The 21,192-nt window shown below is 44.4% G+C and overlaps 1 protein-coding gene across 1 annotated transcript in view; it reads right to left on the bottom strand.

The window, feature by feature from the left end:
- dnai3 (dynein axonemal intermediate chain 3) overlaps window positions 1–21,192 on the bottom strand; it is a 121,316-nt gene that overhangs the window by 20,423 nt on the left and 79,701 nt on the right. The window contains exons 19-20 of the mRNA XM_041207850.1: window positions 11,927–12,028; window positions 5,956–6,019 (exon numbers count right to left, since the gene is read on the bottom strand). Of these exons, the coding sequence (XP_041063784.1) occupies window positions 5,956–6,019; window positions 11,927–12,028 (166 nt within the window). The remainder of the gene's footprint in view (window positions 1–5,955; window positions 6,020–11,926; window positions 12,029–21,192) is intronic.

Genomic DNA, 21,192 nt, shown 5'->3' with positions numbered 1-21,192 from the left:
AACAGTAAATCAACAGTAAAGCAGAGCTGGCTAAAGTGAATTGGCAAATTAGGTTAAGGGATATAGGTCAATAGAGATGCAGTGGCAAACATTTAAGGGGATATTTCAGAATACACAGAATAGATACATTCCAACGAGTAAGATAAAGTCCAAGGGAGGGACACACCATCCGTGGTTAACTAGAAAGGTTAAAGATAGTATCAAGCTTAAAGAATTGTGCAAAGATAGGTGAAAGGCCAGAAGATTGGACAGAACATAAGGAACATCAAAAGATGACTAAAAGATTAATAACGAGGAAAAAATTAGAGATAAACAAGAGAAAGCGAGCCAGAAATATAAAAACAGAACAGTTTCTATGAATATTTTAAAAAGAAATGAGTTAACAAAGTGAGCGTTGGTCTACAGAAAGTGCATCTGGGGAATTAATAAAGGAAAACAAGGAAATGGCAGATGAATTGAACAGGTATTTTGAATCAGTATATTCACTATAGATGAAGCAAGTAACATCCCAGAAGCAGCTATAAATAAGGAAATGGAAGGGAGGGAAGGACTCAGGAAAATTACAGTCATTAGAGAAGTGGTACTGAGCGAAATGTTGGAGCTGCAGGCTGATAAGTGCCCCGGGTCCTGATGGATTTCATCCTAGGGTCTTAAAAGAAATGGCTAGTGAGATAGTTGATGCATGGGTTTTAATTTTCCGAAACTCCCTAGATTCGGGGAAGGTCCCATTAGATTGGAAGACAGCAAATGTAACTCCATTATTCAAAAGCAGAGGGAGACAGAAAGTGGGAAACTATAGGCCTGTTAGCTTAAAGTCTGTCATAGGGAAATTGTTAGAAGATATTATTAAAGAAGCATGGTATAGGGGGTAACGTATTGGCATGAATAGAAAATTGGCTGGCTAAAAGGAAGCAGAGAGTAGGCATAAATGGGTCTTTTTCAGGTTGGCAAGATGTAACGAGCGGTGTGCCACAGGGATCAGTGCTGGGACCTCAACTGTTTACAATTTATGTAAATGAGTTAGATGAAGGGATTGAAGGGATGGTTGCCAAATTTGCTGATGACACAAAGATAGGTAGGAAAGAAAGTTGTGAAGAGGACATAATGAGGCTACAAACAGATACAGATAGGTTAAGTGAGTGGGCAAAGTTCTGGCAAATGGAGTAAATTGCGGGAAAATGTAAAATTGTCCATTTTGGCAGGAAGAATAAAAGAGAGGCATATTATCTAAATGATGAGAGATTGCAGAGCTCTGAGATGCAGAGGGATCTGGGTGCCTTATTGCATGAATCGCAAAAGGCTAGTATGCAGGTATAGCAAGTAATTAGGAAAGCTAATAGAATGGTATCATTTATTGCAAGTGGAACTGAATACAAAAGTAGGGAGGTTATGCTTCAGTTGTACAGGGCATTGGTGAGACCACATCTGGAGTACTGTGTACAGTATTGGTCACCTTATTTAAGGAAGGATGTTAATGCGTTGGAAGCAGTTCAAAGAAGATTTACCAGACTAATACCGCGAATGGACAGGTTGTCTTATGAGAAACGATTGGACAGGTTAGGCTTGTAGCCACTGGAATTTAGAGTAAGAGGGGGCTTGATTGAAACATATAAGATCCTGAGGGGTCTTGATGGGGAGAATGTGGAGAAGATGTTGCCTCTTGTGGGAGAATCCAGAACTAGGGGCCACTGTTTAAAAATAAGGAGTCACCCATTTAAAATGGAGATGAGGCAAATTTTTTTCTCTGACGGTCATGGGTCTTTGGAACTCTCTTCCTGAAAAGTTGGTGGAAGCAGTGTCTTTGAATATTTTTGAGGCAGAGGGGGATAGATTCTTGGTAAGCAAGGGGTTGATAGGTTATCAGGGGCAGTTGGGATGCAGATTTGGGGTTACTATCAGATCAGCCATGATCTTATTAATGGTGGAACAGGCTCGAGGGGCTGAATGGCCTACACCTGCTCCTTGTTCATTTGCTCGTATGATCATATCACAAGCTGCCCCTGAGAAGTCAGGAGGTGAGTTACTTGTTGCAGGATTCCTAGCCTCTTACCTGCTGTTGTAGCCACAATATTTATATGGCTAGTCCAATTCAGTTAATGGCCAATGGAAACCCCTAGGATGTTGGCAGTGGGGGATTCAGTGAAGGTAATGCCATTGAATGTCAAGGGACAGTAGTTAGATTCTCTCTTGCTGGAGATGGTCATTGCCTGGCACTTGTGTGGCATGAATGTTATTTCCACTTGTAAGTCCAAGCCTGGATATTGTCCAGGTCTTGCTGCATTTGGACACAGACTGCTTCAGTATCTGAGGAGTCACAAATAGTGCTGAACATTGTTCATTGATGATTGCACATCACCACTCCTGACCTTACGATGGAAGGAAGGTCATTGATGAAGCAGCTGAAGGTGGTTGGGCCAAGGATACTACCATGAGGAACTCCTGCTGTGATGTCCTGGAGCTGAGATGACTGACCTCCAACAACCACAACCATCTTCCTTTGTGCTAGCAATGACTCCAACCAGCAGAGAGTTTTCCCCCTGATTCCCATTGACTCCAGTTTTGCTAGGGCTCCAATGATGCCTCATTCAGTCAAATGCCGCCTTGATGTCGAGGGCAGTCACTCTCACCTCACCTCGGGAGTTCAGCTCTTCTGTCCGTGTTTGAACCAAGGCTGTAATGAGGTCAGGAGCTGAGTGGCCCTGGTGGAACCCAAACTGGGGATCAATGAGCAGGTTATTGCTGAGTAAGTGCCATTTGACAGAACTGTTAGTGATACCTCCCATCACTTTGCTGATGATCTAGAGTAGACTGATGGGGCAGTAATTTGTCGGGTTGGATTTTGGCATAACTGGGCAATTTTCCACATAGCCGGGTAGATGTCAGTGTTGTAGCTGTACTGGAACAGCTTGGCTAGGGGCACGACAAGTTCTGGAGCACAAGTCTTCAGTACTATTGCCGGAATGTTGTCAGGCCCCAGAGCCTTTGTTGCGTACAGTGTCTTCAGCCATTTCTTTATATCATGTGGAGTGAATCAAATCGGCTAAAGACTGGCACCTGTGATGCTGGGAACCTCTAGAGGAGGCCGAGATGGATCATCCACTCGGCATTTCTGGCTGAAGATGGTTGCAAGTGCTTCAGCCTTATCTTTTGTACCGATGTGTTGGGCTCCCTCGTCATTAAAGATGGGGATAGTTGTAGAACTTAGATCTGTCCTGTTGGTTGTGGGATCATTTAGCTCTGTCTGTCGCTCTGCTTCTGCTGTTCAGCATGCAAGTAGTCCTGTGTCGTAGCTTTTAGGTATGCTGCTCCTGGAATGTCCTCCTGCACTCTTCATTGAACCAGGCTTGATCCCCTGGCTTGGCGGTAATGGTAGAGTGGGGGATATGCCGGGCCATGAGGTTGCCCATTGTGTTTGGGTACAATTCTGCAGCTGATGATGGCCCACAGCATCTCATGGATGCCCAGTTTTGAGTTGTTAGATCTGTTCAAAATATATCCCGTTTAGCACGATGGTAGTGCCACACAACACAATGGAGGGTATCCTCAATGTGAAGGTGGGACTTTGTCTCCACAAGGACTGTGCGGTGGTCACTCCTACCGATACTGGCATGGACAGATGCATCTGCGACAGGTAGATTGGTGAGTATGAAGTCAATAAAGTTTTTCCCTCCTGTTGGTTTCCTCATCACCTGCTGCAGACACAGTCCAGCCGTTATGTCCTTTAGGACTTGGCCAAGTCTGTCAGTACTGGTGCTATAGAGCCAGTCTTGGTAATTGACATTGAAGTCCCCCACCCAGAGTATATTCTGTGCCCTTGCCACCCTCAGTGCTTCCTCCAAATGGTGTCCAACATGGAGGAGCACTGATTCATCAACCACGGTACAGTACATGGTAATCAGCAGGAGGTTTCCTTGCCCATGTTTGACCTGATGCTATGAGATTTCATGGGGTCTGGAGTCAATGTTGAAGACTCCAGGGCAACTCCCTCCTGACTGTAAAACACCTTACCGCCACCTCTGGTGGGTCTGTCTAGGGATGGGGATGTTTGGGGCATTATCTGTAAAGTATGATTCCACGAATGTGACTATGTCAGACTGTTGCTTGTCCAGAATGTGGGGCAGCTTTCCAATTTTGGCACAGACCCCCAGATATTAGTAAGGAGGACTTTGCAGGGTCAACAGGGCTGAGTCTGCCGTTGTCATTTCCGGTGCCTCGGTCGATGCCAGGAGATCTGTCTGGTTTCGGTCCTATTAGACTTTGTAGTGGTTGATACAACTGAATGGCTTGCTAGACCATTTCAGAGGGCAGTTAAGAGTCAACCACGTTGCTGAGGGTCTGCAGTCACATGTAGGCCAGACCAGGTAAGGACAGCAGATTTCCTCTCCTAAAGGACATTTTTATGAGACTAACTTTATATTCCAAATTTATTAATTGAATTTAAATTCCACCAGCTGCTGTGGTGGGATTTGAACCCATGTCCCCAAAACATTATCCTAGGTCTTTAGCTTACTAGTCCAGTGACATAACCACTATCCCACTGCCTCAAACAACATAAGCGCATGTGTAATGTTGGTGTGAGAAAAACATGAAAATAAATCAAATGCAGGCACCTGGTCAGCTGCTAGATGAACACTAAATAAATAAAAGGTTGTTTGTTGGTAGGTATAAATTAATTTAGCAAATCTTCAAGTGCCTGGTTTCCCTCACAGCATTTGTAGTTTATAAATGCAAGATTGAACTGATGTGCAAAGACCACTAAACAATTAAATAGTTCAGTGAGTCTGCAGACCAACTGCTTGCAAATAAATTAAATAATGAATCACTTGCCAACTATCAATTAATGAATTAAGTTAAAGCCTGCAGAATTTAATTTATTTATTGGCTACGTCTTCCTTCAATGTCTGTGTGAAATTGCTCGAATAATGATCTCCCTCTGCGCTGTAAACCTTTATGGTTCTAAAAACGTGTACACATAAAATTAAATGATACTCTCAGGCTACAAACTCAACATGGTAAAAGCACAAATCCAGAGAGAGCACCCTATACTGGTTAAGATATCGTAATCTACTTCTCTGCTCACACATTCCTCTTATAAGGGACTTCTTAAAACCTATTTCCTTATGTAGCTCAGTGTCAAATTTTGTTTCTAATGCTCCTGTGAAGGGCCCTGGGACATTTCATTACATTCACTCATCCTTCAGATACCATGGTCTAAGAGGGAGTTGGTAACCATGGACTTCCATTGATTGGTCCATGATTATGCTTGCCAAAGTACTGCTGTGGTTTGCCATTGCCTTCTGCAGTATGGCTGACTAGAAAACTCTCCCACTGCCATCAGGCAGATTTTCAGGCTGCTAATCAACCTGTTTGGCCATGTTACAAATGTAACTTACGTGGTCATCAAGTCCTGAAGTGGGACTTGAACCCACAGTTTCTAGCCCAGAGGTGGGGACATTACCACTGTACCACAAGACTTCCTTTCATTACATAAAAGGCACTACATAAATATAAACTCTTGTCATTGTTTAGGACTTTTCTTTCCATATTTGATGTCACCATGAGATTGACTGGTGTATACAGTACTGCCCAAATCAGCCAGAAATTGCACATTTACAAATCAATTGATGCCAATTTGACCCTTTTAAAAGAGTTTTTAAAAAGAGTTTCTTTCCTTTATCAGTTCTGACAAAATGTCCCACCCAATCTGAACCACTGACTGGTTCTTTCCCATCGCTGATACTGACAGACCTGCTGAATCCCTGGTCACATTTCAAGAATTTTCAGTTTTATCAATTTTTTGATTACATTTGATTGTTGTTAACACTGTGCTTTTACCGTGCCATAAATCATCCTTTCCAAAGCATGAACAAGACTTCAAGACACAGAGGATTTAGAAAGTTTCATTTGACAGTAATGTTTTCCAATATTTTGGAGTATTGTGAAATGTATACTTACTGGTCATTTTTCCAGTATCCATGTCTTTTTCAACTTGCCAGTCTACAGAAGTAACCTCTCCATCCTAAGGGATCCAAAATGAATTGTATATTTTCAACCAAGTTTCTACCCACAGATGCTCAATGTTACATATTCTATTTGAACCTGTTCCAACAACACCTTGATTTTAAAATTCCCATCCTTGCTTTCAATTCCCTTCATGGCCTCACCCCTCCCTATCTCTGTTAATCTCCCCCATCCTGACAACTCTCCTGCGCTCCTCCAATTCTGGCATCTTAACCACCTCCCATTTTAATCAATCCACCACTGGCAGCCATGCCTTCATCTTGCCAGGAATTCCCTCTTTTAACCTCTGCCTCACTACTTCTCTCTTCTCCTTTAAGATGCCCTGTAACACTTACCTTTTAGATCAAGTTTTTTGTCACCTGCCCTAATATCTCCTAAAGTGACCCGGTATCGTACGTTGTTTTACAATGTTCCTTAGGCTGCTGACTGACAACATGACCACCACTGTCCTGAGTGGAGGATCTGAAACTGACACCTTTCCCACCTGGACCAGGGTCAAACAAGGTTGTGTAATTGCCCTATCCACGTTGTTCACCATTTACCTGACTGTCATCGTCCACCTCATCTGGAATGACCTACCACCTGGTGTCAGCATTCAGTATTGTCTGGATGGGAAGCTCTTCAGTCTTGGTTGCTTCTGGACAGAAACAAAACTCCCACCAGGGTGGACATCCACGCCCTTCAGTGTGTGGATGACTGCTGTGATGGCTCACTCTGTACAGGACATGCAAAGGCGCTTGACCTCTTCAACACCTCATATAAGAGGCTTGACCTTTCCTTAAACATCACCAAACGAGGGTCCTTCACCAACCTTTCCTGGGCCAGTTGAGCATCCCCTGCCCCATCCACATAAGAAATAAGAGGAGTAAACTATTCAGTCCCACAAGCTGGTCCCACCATTTAATAAGATCATGATTGATTTACCCCAGGCCTCAACTCCTCTTTTGTGCCAGCTCCTCACAGCCCTCAAATCCCCGATATTTCAAAAATCTATCTACCTTATCTTTAAATACTTTCAGTGATCTAGCCTCCACAACTCTCTGGGGTAGAGGATTCCAAACATTCACTACCCTCTGAGAGAAGAAATTCCTTCGCATCTCAGTGAGATGAGTGACCCCTTATTCTGTAACTATGTCCCCTAGTTCGAGATTCCCCCACAAGTGGAAACATCTTCTCAACATCTACCCTGTCAAGCCCCCTCAGAATCCTGTACATTTCAATGAGATCACCCCTCATTCTTCTAAACTCTAATGAATAAAGGCCTAATCTGTTTAGCTGTTCTTGATAAGTCAACCCCTTCATCCCAGTAATCAGCCCAGTGAATCTCTTTTGAATTGCCTCCAATGCCAGTATATCCTTTCTTAAATATGGGAACTAAAACCATACACAGTACTCCAGGTGTGGCCTCACCAACACCCTGTACAGTTGTAACAAGACTTCCCTATTTTTAAACTCCAACCCCCTAGCAATACAGGCCAAAATTCCATTTGCCTTTTTAATTACTTGCTGCACCTGCATGCTAACATTTTGTGTTTCAGGCACAAGAACACCCAGATCCCTCTGTGCTGCAATTTTTTGGAGTCTCTCTCCATTTAAATAATAGTCTGCCTTTTGATTCTTCCTACCAAAGTGCATGACCTCACATTTTCCTACATTAACTCCATCTGCCAAGTTTTTGCCCACTCACTCAACCTGTCCACATCCCCTTGCAGATTCCCTGTGTCCTCATCAGAACATGCCCTCCCACTTATTTTTGTATCATCAGCAAATTTGGATACATTACACTCCGCCCCTTCCTCCAGGTCATCAATATAGATAATAAATAATTGAGGCCCTAGGACTGATCCTTATGGCACCCCAATAGTTATCTTTACAACCTGAAAGAGACCCATTAATCCTGAATCTCTGTCTTCTACGTGTTAACTAATCCTCAATCCAAGCTAGTACATTACCCCCAATATTGTGAGCTCCTATCTTGCGCAATAACCTTTTATGTGGCACCTTATTGTATGCCTTCTGGAAATCCAAATACACTACATCTACCAGTTCCCCTTTATCAACTCTGCCTGCTATATCCTCAAAGAACTCTAGCAAATTTGTCAAACATGATTTTCCCTTTCACAAAACTATGTTGACTCTGATTGCATTAAGCTTTTTTAAATGTCCTGCTATTTCTTCCTTAATAATGGACTCTAGCATTTTCCCAATGCCAAATGTTAGGCTGACTGGCCTATAGTTTCCTGCTTTTTGTCCCCGTCCCTTCTTGAACATAGATGGGGTGGCTCTGGAGTATGTGCAGCACTTCCCTTATCTCGGCAGCCACCTCTCCCCAAGGGACTACCATCAATGAGGATGTCCAACACCGAGTCTGTTGTGCCAGCGCTGCCTTCCTCAAGCTGCGCCAACGTGTCTTTGACAACAGGGACCTTTGGAAGTCAACAAAGGTTCTCATTTATAAAGTTGTTGTGTCGACCATCCTCTTCTACTGCAGTGAAACATGGACTGTCTACCGATGCCACATTAAGATCCTTGAGAGCTTCCCTCAAAGGTGCTTGCGTCAAATCCTGGGGATCAAATGGGAGGACCGCCGGACTAACGCAAGCGTCCTCCATGAAGCTGTGCCTGCCAGCATTGAAGCCCTACTCCTCTGCAACCAACTCCGATGGACGGGCCATTGCATCCGGATGCCTGGAAATCACCTCCCTCGGCAGGTTCTCATTTCACAACTCCCCGTTGGCCAACATTCAAAGGGTGGCCAAAGGAAAAGGTACAAGGATATGCTCAAGGTTGCCCTAAAGCATGGAGGCACTAACACCGCTGACTGGGAGGAGAATGCTGTCGATCGCTCGGCATGGCACCACCTGGTCCATCAAGGCGCAAGCCACCTCGAGGCTCAGCGACTCGACAGCGAGGCTGAACGGCGGGGGCAGAGGAAGGAGAAGGAAACCAACCTGGGGACTCAGTCATCTGAAGTCTCACCAAGCCTGATGGATGTCATCCTCGATTCTGATGGACCGATCGCCGCTGCCTCTGACGACGACAAAGCGCCTTGGGCCATTTCATTACGTTAAAGGCGCTATGGAAATGCAACTTAATGGTAGAAGAACAGGTGGAACATGAAAAGGCTAACTTGGCCATCAAAACGGTGCATTGTACAATCAGCTTTGAGGTGGATACTACTCCACTTATTTACTCACCTGATTGTCAGCTTTGTAAAGTTTCTCCAACACCTCCCCCCACCCTCCAAAGAGAGAATTCCAAAACTCCACACTATCTACCTACTCATTCCTCTTTTATTAAATTTGGACTGATGACAACTGTGCAGAAAGTTTGAATGGAGTCATGTTTGAATGGAGTATTCAGACTTTAAAGGGAGAAATTGAATTTGTGGGATGCAACTTGTTGAGATTCGAACTCATCAAGCTGAAATGTTAACTCCATTTTTCTCTCCCTCCAAAGATGCTGAACATTTCCAGCACTTTCTGTTTTCTTTATTCCAGATTTCCAGCATTTGCAGTATTTTGTTTTTGTGTTTGCGTTGTTGAGTTTCAAGTTCCTCTCCTCCCAGTGATGAGTTTACTGCATGGTGTGCTGGGCGCAGAGTAAACCCTCCCGCTCCCCCTGGCCCACAAGCAGTGCTGTAAAGACACTTACCTCTTGAATTCAGTCCCTCTCGTTTTTTTCAGCTGCCAGGTTTCCCAAGGTTGAGGGAACTTGGCGGCCTGTAGTTAAAATAGAAGGACTGTTAAAATGAAAGCAGGCAGCCTCGTTATTAAATATAAGTAAACACCACGCTTTGCACAAGTGGATTGGCCACTCGCTCCTCGTGAGTGGGTTGAAGAAGATTCAGATTGTTTGCTAGGTTTTTTACATTCCAACCACTGACACAACCCATCAGTTTTTGGGATTGAAGTTTGAGTCCAATGTCTCATTGAGCGACTATGGAACAGGCTCTCTAGGGAGATGAGGGAAGCTGTTAGTATTGAATCATTCAAGTGCAAATTCGATCGAGTTCTCCCAGAAATTAACATTTTGGGCTTCAGTATCTGAGTAACTGGAGACGTGGTGAATTTAACATGCTTGAGAGCCACCCGCAAATTTGTACCTCTAGTTCCCAAGGCTCTTCAGCACTGGGGGTTTTCCTCACCTCATGTCTGGGTCTGTTGTAGACTCACTGATAAGAGATTGATCGCTGTCAACAGCCAACAGTAAAAATGATGCTGTCTATATTCTGTTAAATCAGGGGTGGAAATCCCCCTCCCCATCCTCCCACGCGCTGCATTCTGGGCCAGCCACTGCCATGTCCTGTTGCCTGAGCCTCGGGTGCAGTCACTGGAGGCGTAGGCTGTGGGGAGAGAGCAAGGCCCGAGATCCAGGATCAGGAGCGGGGGTGGGGACAGGCTGCTACCAGCTGCCTATCGGGTGGTGAAGTGTGAGTACCCTGGACATCCACAGTGACTGGCCAACTCAATAGCCTTAATAGGAAAGATCTGAGAACAGATCTCTAGATCAACCATGGCTAGGCTGGTCAGAATGATGTGTGCTGTAGGGGAAGAGGAGAATAAAGGAGGGCAGGAAAAATTACTTTTATACCATGGAACAGAAAGAAGACAAACACATACTTTGGTATTCTTTATCCACTTCTAATAACTTCCTGTTATGTTATCTACTTTTCAATAGGACAGTCAGTGTGCTAAATGATCTCAACTTGGAGATGTTCATTCCCCGGATGGATCTGACAACAGAGAAACAATCCTTTCCAGGATAGGTGGCTGGTTTGGGGTGAGACAGAGTGGGAAAGGAGAGGGATGGAGAGTGAAAGAGCGAGAGAGACAGAGACAGATACAGGGAGAGAGAATGGGAAAGGAAAGCAAGCAAAATGTTGGGCTGAATTTCCGGAGTGCTGTGATTGAGACACATAAGCTGTGCTGCTCATTAAGGAAAAGCAAACTTGGCCATCACTTTAGAGCAGTGGGCGAATTGAGCTTTTCTGTATTCTCTCTCAAGAAAAATGAATTAAGTTGCTTTTTATGTGTGTGGCCCACGATTGATCTTATCTATGTGTGTGCGGGTGACCCTTGATAAGATAAAGGTTCCTCACTCCTGTTTGAAATAAATCACAGTTCACAAAGACAAACCAACTGACCTCTCACATAAAAATAAAATACTGCAGATGTTGGAAATCTGAAATAAAAAACAGAAAGTGCTGGAAAAACTCAGCCGGTCTGGCAGCATCTGTGAAGAGAGAAACAGAGTTAACATTTTGGGTCTGATATGACTCTTTGTAACTCAGTTAATGTTAACCCAGTTAACAGGTTAACTCAGTACTGAAGAAGAGTCATACTGAACTCAAAATGCTAACACTGTTTCTCTTTCCACCAATGAGTGAGATGGTAGTATAGTGGTAAGGTTATCGGTCTAGTAATCCAGAAGCCCAGACTATGGGACACAGGCTCAAATCTCACCACAGCAGACAGTAGAATATAAACTCAGTTTATAAAATCTGGAATTGATAGCTCATTTCAGTAATGGTAAGCGTTTTGCGAAATTCCCATCGACTATAGTAAAAAGACATCTGGCTCACTAATGTCCTTTACAGAAGGAAATCTGCCATCCTTACCTGGTCTGGCCTACAGGTGACTCCAGGCCTACAGCAATGTGATTGACTACTTAGCAAACCACTCAGTTCAAGGGAAATTAGGGATGGCAACAAATGTTGGCCTTGCCAGCAATGCCCACATCCCATGAAAGAATAAATAAAGATGCTGCCGGACCTGCTGAGGTTTTTCCAGCACCTTCTGTTTCTAAGTCAACTGGCCTGTTACCTTCTCATGAGCGGTATAGTACTGGGAAACTTACTGCCCTTGACAAACAAATAATCAAGGTTCAGGTTAATCAGACTTACTTCAGTACCAATAAACAAGAAGGTGTTAATTTCAGTCAGGTTTGTCAGATCCCTGCTTGAGGGAACGTCCATGTTGCCATACTCTGAAGTTTCCCCTTTACTCTTTGTAAGGTGCAACTGGGCCTTTTCTGTAGAAAAGAGAAAATAGATCACTGTAAATCTTACTGCAATTACATTTAAAATTTAATTGTATAAAATGAAGTTTAAAAAGTGCTTAAATGCAAAGAATGGTTTAAAGGTCTTTAAAAGGCCCTTGTGAAAATGTTCAATATGGTTAGACGTAGAGAAATGTTTCCATTTGTTTGGGGAGTTCAAAACTAGGGGCTATAACTATAAGAAAGGCACTAATAAATCCAATAGGGTAATTCAGGAGAAACTTCTTTACCCAGAGAATGATGAGAATGTGCAACTCAATACCACGGGGAGTAGTTGGGGTGAATGGTACAGATACATTTATGGGGAAGCTGGATAAACACATGAGGGAGAAAGGAATAGAAGGATATGCTGATAGGGTGAGATGAAGAGGGGTGGGAGGAGGCTCGTCCGGAGCAGAAACACCAGCAAGGACTTATTGGGCCGAATGGCCTGTTTCTGTTCTGTAATTTCGAAGTGATTCTATGTATGTTAACAGTGTGTCTTGTCAGAAAGACATAATAATGTTATTGGAATTTATTGGAAAATAGTGGTATCTGCGTCTGTGTGTGTGTGTGTGTGTGTGTGTGTGGGGCATGTGAGATTTAATTGGATGAAAGGCAGCTGGTCTGGAGGCTTTGACGTAACAAAAGATAAGCCAGGTTTGAAATGTTAAATAGGTAACCATTGGGGATGTTTAGCATGTAAGATATAAAAGGACATCTGCATTTTTAAATAAACCAAACTAGATTATTTTCAAAGGAGGGGTGAAATGTGTCACCCAGCCAGGTGAAATTCAGAAACAGTGTGTTTATTTTTCCCAAAGATTACTGGTAAAATTGGTACCATGATCATTTTTTATGATCAAGGAGGTAAAGCCCAAAGACATAGTGAAACAATGGGAATTTGCATTCAAAGGGGAAAATATGTATAAAGGAAAGAAGGCTGTGTGTAAAGGCAGGCATTTTAAGATCTAACAAGTGTGAAACACCTTCAGCATCTAAGCCTTAAGCCACAGTCGACAAAGAACTGAAGTTGAGGAAACTCACTTTGAATTGAGTTGTTCAGAATATCATGATTCTTTGCCTGGGTCTTTTAAAATCTGTGTTTTACTGTTGCCTTAACGGAAATGAAACTGGGATTCAGATTAATTAGGGGATATAGAAGTTATTATTGTAGTAATTTGTAGACATATGTATGTGCTTAAAATCATTTCTGTTATTAATAAATGTTTAATTTAGTGTTGTAAAAACCTATAAGGCTTGGTGGTCTTATTATTACTGAATTCAAAGCCCGCATCTCGAAACATACAAATTGTAAAAATAGTTGTGGCAAATGTTTCAAGTTTCCCTCTGGGATTTGAACAATTCAGCCCTTACCATTGGCTGTGCCATACAGTCTTTATTGGAATGGCAATGAAATGATTTAAGAAGCTGCCTTTCAAAGAAACTATTATGAAACACTTCGGCATGTCATTTTAATGCAGTAGAGAATGTATTTACATAAAACTACAGAAGAGTTTACAGCACAGAAACAGGCCATTCAGTCCATCTGATCCATGCCAATGTTTATGCTCCACATGAGCCTCCTCCCACCCTACTTTATCTCACCCTATTACCATATCCTTCCCCGTCTGTTTATCCAGTTTCCCCTTAAATGTATCTATACTAGTCACCTCACCCCTTCCCTGTAGGAGCGAGTTCCACATTCTCACTACTCTCTGGGTAAAGAGGTTTCACCTGAATTCCCTATTTTTAGTGACTATTTTGTTTCTGTGTGCCCTCAGTTTGAGTTCCTCCACAAATGGAAACATTTTTTCTACATCTACCCTACATAACCTCTTTAGAGTTATCAAAATCTCTCTCAGGTCATCCCTCAGCCTTCTTTATGTAAAGAAAAGAACACAACAGCTTGTTTGATCTTTCCTGATAATATTATCCCCTCAATTCTGGTATCATCCTTGTGATTCTTTGTTGCAACTTCTCCAGTGCCAAATACCATTTACAATACGGAGACCAGAACTGCGCACAGTGCTCCAAAAGTGGTCTAATCAAGGCATACAAGAAAGGGCGGGGGGAAATGAAACCTCTTTACCCAGAGAGTAGTGAGAATGTGGAACTCGCTCCTACAGGGAAGGGGTGAGGTGACTAGTATAGATACATTTAAGGGGAAACTGGATAAACAGACGGGGAAGGATATGGTAATAGGGTGAGATAAAGTAGGGTGGGAGGAGGCTCATGTGGAGCATAAACATTGGCATGGATCAGATGGACTGAATGGCCTGTTTCTGTGCTGTAAGGTCAACCAGTATTGTAATAAATGGAGAAGCAGGCTTGATGGGCCGAATGGTCTACCCTGTTCCCATTTCTTCTGTTCTTGACTTCACAAGAATTAGGAGCAGGACGAGGCCATGTGCCTCTTGGAGCCTGCTCTTCCATTCGATAAGGATCATGGCTGATCTGATTGTGGCCTTAACACCACTTCCTTGCCTGTCCCCCATTGGCTCCCTTCTCTATCAAAAGTCTATCCCAGTGAGACTAGGCTGTGCACTGTGCTCCAAATGCGGTCTAACTAAGGCATGTGGAGTTCAGAGCTAGTCCAGCAAAATCAGGATAGCTGATGATTGTAATGCAGACAGAGCTATGACAATTCTTGGTGAGGGTAGTGGAGGAAAATAAGGAGACACATAATGTCACAAGTCACTGACTTCATCGTTTTCCCTTTTCCTTTTGCAGTCTTACTGGGTCCCCACGACATAATAAAAATTCAAGTGCTCACAAAAATCTTAGCCAATATTTCCTTCCTCCTATAATTCTCTGTTCTTTTACACTTTGCATTTTTCTGTGCCAAATTCTCAGTCTGTTTGTACTCCAGCCTCTCTCTCTCTCCCTCTCTCTGCCTTGCTCTCTCTTTCTGATACTCTTTCACGGTCTTTCTTCTAGTATCTTTCTGTAAGGTGCACCTTTCTTTTTCTGTTCTTCTGTAGGTTTCCGATTTCTCTCTCTGGCTCGTGCACATTCCTTTACTGATGCACGTCACTTCTACATAGGGAGAGGAGGAGGCCATTCAGCCCCTCAGTTATTCAGTGCAAACATAGTGGATCTGTGTCCTAATTTGATCCACCCACATTGCCTCCAGAACCCTTAATACTCTTGCTAGCAAAAATCCAGCAATCTCCCACTTAATATTGTTAATTGAGAGTGTTCTCTGCTTTTGCTGCCCTTTGAGAGAAGAAGTGTTTCCAAATTTCACTCCTAAATGATCTGGGTTTGATTTTAAGCTTATGGCTCCTTGTCCTAGACTGCCACCACCCCACCCCCACCCACTGCCCTGCACTGGAAAAAGCTTCTCTCAATCTGCCCTATCAATTCCTCTCTCAATTCTACAAACCACAATCAAATCACCCCTTCAACTTCTATGTTCCAGGGAATTCAAGCCCATTTTACGTCCTCATAGCTCCTCATAATTGAACCCTTGAAGTTCAGATTCTGGTGAATCTGAGCTGCGCTAGTGCCAAAGCTTCCATAAGACATAGGAGCAGAAATTAGGCCATTCGGCCCATTGAGTCTGCTTCCCCATTCAATCATGGCTGATAAGTTTCTCAACCTCATTCTCCTGCCTTCTCCCCGTAACCTTTGATCTCCTTACCAATCAAGAACCTATCTATCTCTGTTTTAAATACACTCAATGACCTGGCCTCCACAGCCTTCTGTGGCAATGAATTCCATAGATTCACCACTGTCTGGCTAAAGGAGTTTCTCCTCATCTCTGTTCTAAAAGGTCTTCCCTTTACTCTGAGGCTGTGTCCTCGGGTCCTAGTCTCTCCTACTAATGGAAACATCTTTCCCACGTCCACTCTATCCAGGCTTTCAGTATTCTGTAAGTTTCAATCATATCCCCCCTCATCCTTCTAAACTCCATCGAGTATAGACCCAGAGTCCTCAAATGTTCCTCATATGTTAAGCCTTTCATTCCTGGGATCATTCTCGTGAACTTCCTCTGGACCCTCTCCAGGGCCAGCACATCTTTCCTGAGATACGGGGCCCAAAATTGCTCACAATATTCTAAATGTGGTCTGACCAGAGCCTTATAAAGCCTCAGCAGCACATCCCTGCTTTTATATTCTAGTCCTCTCGAAATAAATGCCAACATTGCATTTGCCTTCCTAACTACCGACTCAACCTGCAAGTTAACCTTAAGGGAATCCTGGACTAGGACTCCCAAGTCCCTTTGCTCTCCAGATTTCTGAATTCTCTCCCCATTTAGAAAATAGTCTATGCCTCTATTCTTCCTACCAAAGTGTATACCTCACACTTCCAACAGATCCTTTCTAAAGTGTGCTACTCAGAGCTGTACACTGGGATCCAGATGTGACCCATAAACCAGATATATAAAACCAGGGTTTTAGATAGTTGTAGCAAAACATTCTACCCGTGATATTCTAACCCTCCAGATACAAAGGTGAACATTCCATTAGCCTTTTTGATTACTTTTTAAAAATCTGACCACTACATATATCATCCTCTGCATAAGGACCTCTTTTGGAACTCGACTGTTTTGAGCTTTTTATTACTGAAATAATACTGTTCTTTTTGTCCAAAATGGATGACATTGTTCTTACCCACGTTGAAATCCATCTGCCACAGTTTTGCTCACATACCAAATCTTAGTATGTGAGCAAAATCTTAACCTTATCTTTGTTAACGCCCAAAAGGTGTCAGCCAACATGCTGTACATATTAGCAGGATCAAGTTGGGGTGGGCCACAGACGCCACACAGTAATCGGTATTTTCTTTTTAAAACTGACAGTGAAAGCCCAAGTAAAATAATGCACTGCAGCTGAAACAAACTATTCAATGATGAATTATCGAGCAGATGGCAGCAGTGCCAATCAGTTCTCGTGATGTCCACTCTAAAGTTATTTGTGTTGGGCATAAATGAAGCTATTGTTTATTCATTATTTGCGTTTGGAACAGAATTAATGAAACTCTCTCGCGTCACTCCACAGTTCAATGTTCTATGTTATAATCTCTGCCATATGAATGAGATGATCCGCATTCTCTAGGGATAGCATTGTAAATGTAATAATTGTTTCTCCATTGTGAGGTAGCACTAGGACATGAAGGATGTTGAGACTCTGTGCATTGTTGCTTTATTCTTCGACCTTTCAGGAGATATCTGTTAGCCTTGTAAATGTTCAGCTGTCATTCCATCATGTGGCCTAAACATAGGGCAAGGTCGTCCCAGAACTGCACAGTGCGGGTGTGGGTGGGTAAAAGTACGACCTGCTGGCCAAAATGGGGGGGTTTTCTTGCCGTATCATCCCATTCACAGCCTGTCCCACCTCTTTAATAATTCATTCCTGGAGAACATGCCGGATCGCTGCCAGGGCAGCGTTGGATTCGCCCGCCCCACTGTCACCTCAGGCCTTCAGTAATCCGGACGCCATGTTTAAAGGGTGCTCCTGCATAGAGCTGGCTCTCTCTTTGGCAGTTTTTCGGAAGCTGCTGGAAAGTCATGGCTGCCAAAGGGAGGACACATGCTGCTCCCAAATTTAGTGATACCTCCCTTGGGTGCCCACTGGACACTGTGAAGGCCCGCCGTGAAGTCCTCTAACTGAACTTTGGCCGAAGACCAGCCAACAAGGTCACCAATCCAGCATGGGAGGTGGTGGTCAGCGCCAACGCCCTGCAAAAGAGGACAGCTATCCAGTGTCGAAGGAGGATGAATAATCTCCTCTGTTCTGCCAGGGTAATTCACTCTTCTCATCACTCTCAACTCACACACTTCCAAGCCCATCACACATCCACAGGGATTTCACTCACTGCCAGTTCAAGGGACATCACCATTTACTCTCTCACACACACCTTCACCTGTGGATCGTGTCCTCATCCCACCCATGGCACCACTCACCACCCACACATACCAGGCATACATATCATCTGGCCCGGCAGGTGTTTTGCTTACACTCTCTCCATCTGTATTCATGCAGGATAAGCTGGTACACAACAAAAGGGAGAGGTCACAGGCTGGTGGGGGAATGCCTGACATCAAGGTCCTCACAGACTTTAAAAACAGAGCCATCCAGCTGGCCGGTGATGATCTGGACCGTTCCTGCGCTGACAGTGATGTCAGTGGCCTTCAACCAAGTGAGGATCCAGCAGTGCAACATCCATCAGACAGCCATGCTGTGAGTCAGATCCCCTGTTCCGCAGCCCCCTGCCATACACTAATTATCTCTCCTTCTTTCACAGGCACGTCTGGGAAGCAGCCAATCAGCTAATCCAGACAACCACATCTGGTCCACCAGCCGGGTCCTTGATTCACATCCCAAAGGCACCACGGAAGAAGAATCTGATGACACCCTCATTGAAGACCCGTCACAGTGCTCACCCACACCGTCCACCAGCGCAGAGACACACACCTCGGTGGGACCTAGATCTAGAGTAGCCTCGGGGTCACAATCTGGTGAGCAGATTGCACTGTCTGATCCACAGCAAGTGGAGGCAGGGACTTCCCAGGTCCCCGGCACTCAGAGGATTGCTGGAGGCCAGAAATCTGCTGAGTGTGAGTCAGATGAGGAGACCCTGGACACAGTCCCACCTCAGTTGCTGGAGCTGTAAAGGCAAGCTCGGGAACATCAGGAAGGGATGTCCGCTGCACTCCTCAGGTTGCAAGGGGTGATGGACAAGTCCATCTGCCTTCAGTCTGAGGTGATAGCGCCGACATGCCAATGCATTGAAGTCAACACTGGTAGGATGGCTGCCACCATGCAGACCTTGGTCCAGGACATCGGTTGCTGCGTAGGCTGAACTCCATTGCTGACGCCATAGTTGGCCTCCAACAGTGTCAACACAAGCTGCAGGGCAGCTCGATCTCACTCAAACTTTCTCTTTTTCTCAAGGAGTCAGCCAGGGGCCCTCACGGCACCCATAGGGAGGAGGATCAGCACATGCACACCGTGGGACCACCCACCAGGTGACTCTGGGAGTGTCCAGCCCATCTGAATCCCCTCTCCCTGTGTCCCCAGCAGCTTCAGCTCCACAGGCCGAGAAGGGTGCCTCTGCCACACAGCAGGACCCCGAAAGCAGGCCGGGGCCCTCTAGGTCTCGGCACTCCAGAGGACACCGGTCAAGGTTATCACAGACAGGGTGTCGCAGTCAGCAGGGTCCCTCCACCTCCGCTGTGGATGTTGGGAGAGCACCAAGACGTAGCGGCAGGGTTAGGAATGTTAAGAACAGTAGTTGCACAGTCTGGGCACGGATGTTAAACACTTGTACATAATATTCACTTTGTAACTACACTCCCAAGAATGTCTCTTTGCCTATGGCTCCTTGTTCTGATGAACAGTGTTCGTGTCACTCAGATGCTAAACCTTGGTTCCTACACAGGAGAAGGGCAGGTGTCTCAGTCCAGGGCCTCTTCCTTGTGCAGTGTGTAACCTTCAGACCAAAGTGATCGTAATGATTGTAAGTAAAACCATTTCTTACTGTTATGGGGATCATGTGACTATATAGACCAATCAGCCCTAAGTGCAGGAAATCTCAGGGACAGAGCTTTCTAGCCTTGGCATGGGAGAACAGGCATGTAGCCTTATCTGGAGTCTGCAAATAAAGCTTACTGTTTTTTATAAGAAACCTGCCCTGCATTCCAGGTTTATTACAACTGGTGATGAGGATAAATAGCACCAACGCAGCACCTCACCTCGCATACTGTGAGTATTCTGATAATTTAAGGGAAGAAAGGAAAGAATTATACTAACCAGCAATGTCTCTCTTTGGCAGAATTGACCCGTACAACTTATCCGTCGAGGAGTGGGGTCAATACATTGAGCGATTAGGTTTCTACTTTGCAGCTAACAAAATAATGGAGGAGGAGAAACAGAAGGAATTCTCCTCAGTGTCTGTGAGAGCAAAATGTAAAATCTAACCTGCAGCATGATGGCTCCGAATGAACCAAATTCCAGTTCCTTCACTGAGCTAGCAGACCTCGTGGGAGGACATTTTCAGCCTAAACCCTCGGCGATCGTGCAAAGATTCAAGTTTAACTCTTGGGTAAGGGGCCCCAGTGAGTCGATTGCAATGTACATCGCGAAGTTAAATCAGTTAATGGAGCGCTATGATTTTGGTGATACCTTAAACAACATGTTGTGAGATCATCTGCTTTGCAGCATAAACGATGATGTCATTCAGCGCCGTTTGCTTGCAGAAGTTAAGATGGACCTGAAGCGCTCCATGGAGATAGCGCTAGCAATGGAGAGCGCTGAGAGGGACTCGCAGGCTCTGCGGAGTGTGTAACATGGCGCTGTTCTGCCGTTAGGGCGGGAACCTGCCGCTGGGTGTGGCACAAAGACCAGGGAGGCTACAGTGAAGCGGGACACGGTTCCTCCCACTAGAAAAATAAAAAGAGACGCTGGAAGCAGCTCACCAGTAACCCCAGAAGTTAAAGTGTTATCGTTGTGGGGGAAATCACGTACCCGAAGTCTGTAGATTTAAAGAGGCAGAATGCCACCACTACCACAAAAAAGGGCATTTTATTAAACAGTGCAGGACTAGATCAAGGCAGCTATTCAGACACCAGGTCAAGTTAAATAAAGTGCATAATATGGATGAGCCAGAAGTTACTGAGGCTGATGTTTATTCCCTACACAATCTGAAGGCCAGGAAAACTGAACCAATCACTGTTACACTTCAAGTGAATGGAAAGCCTCCGCTCATGGAGGCTGACACAGGAGCATTGACCACAGTGGTGGGAGAACACACCTTTAAATACCTCAGAGAAGGTATCCGGCCATTGAGTTTGGAGAAAACCGCTGATCAGTGAAAAACACACACAGGAGAAGCAATACAGACGAAAGGCATCACCTCTGTACCTGTATCATACAGGCAACAGACAGCTCAGCTGCTAATAATTGTTGTAACAGGAGAAGGAGCTAGCCTTCTGGGCCGTGATTGGTTGAAAGAAATCAAACTAAACTGGTTGGAAATTTTTCAGGTCAGGACAGGAGGAATTCCAGAGTTGCTGAAACAGTAAAACAGAGTATTCCAAGATGAGTTGGGGAAAATCAAATGTCTAGAAGCTAAAATATACGTGGACCCTGAAGCAACAGCTCGGTTTTTTAAGGCAAGACCTGT

Source organism: Carcharodon carcharias, chromosome 16 (genome assembly GCF_017639515.1).
Source record: "Carcharodon carcharias isolate sCarCar2 chromosome 16, sCarCar2.pri, whole genome shotgun sequence".
Lineage (NCBI taxonomy): Eukaryota > Metazoa > Chordata > Chondrichthyes > Lamniformes > Lamnidae > Carcharodon > Carcharodon carcharias.
Note: the sequence above shows the minus strand (reverse complement) of the source record. Positions and strands in the feature narration are given on the sequence as shown.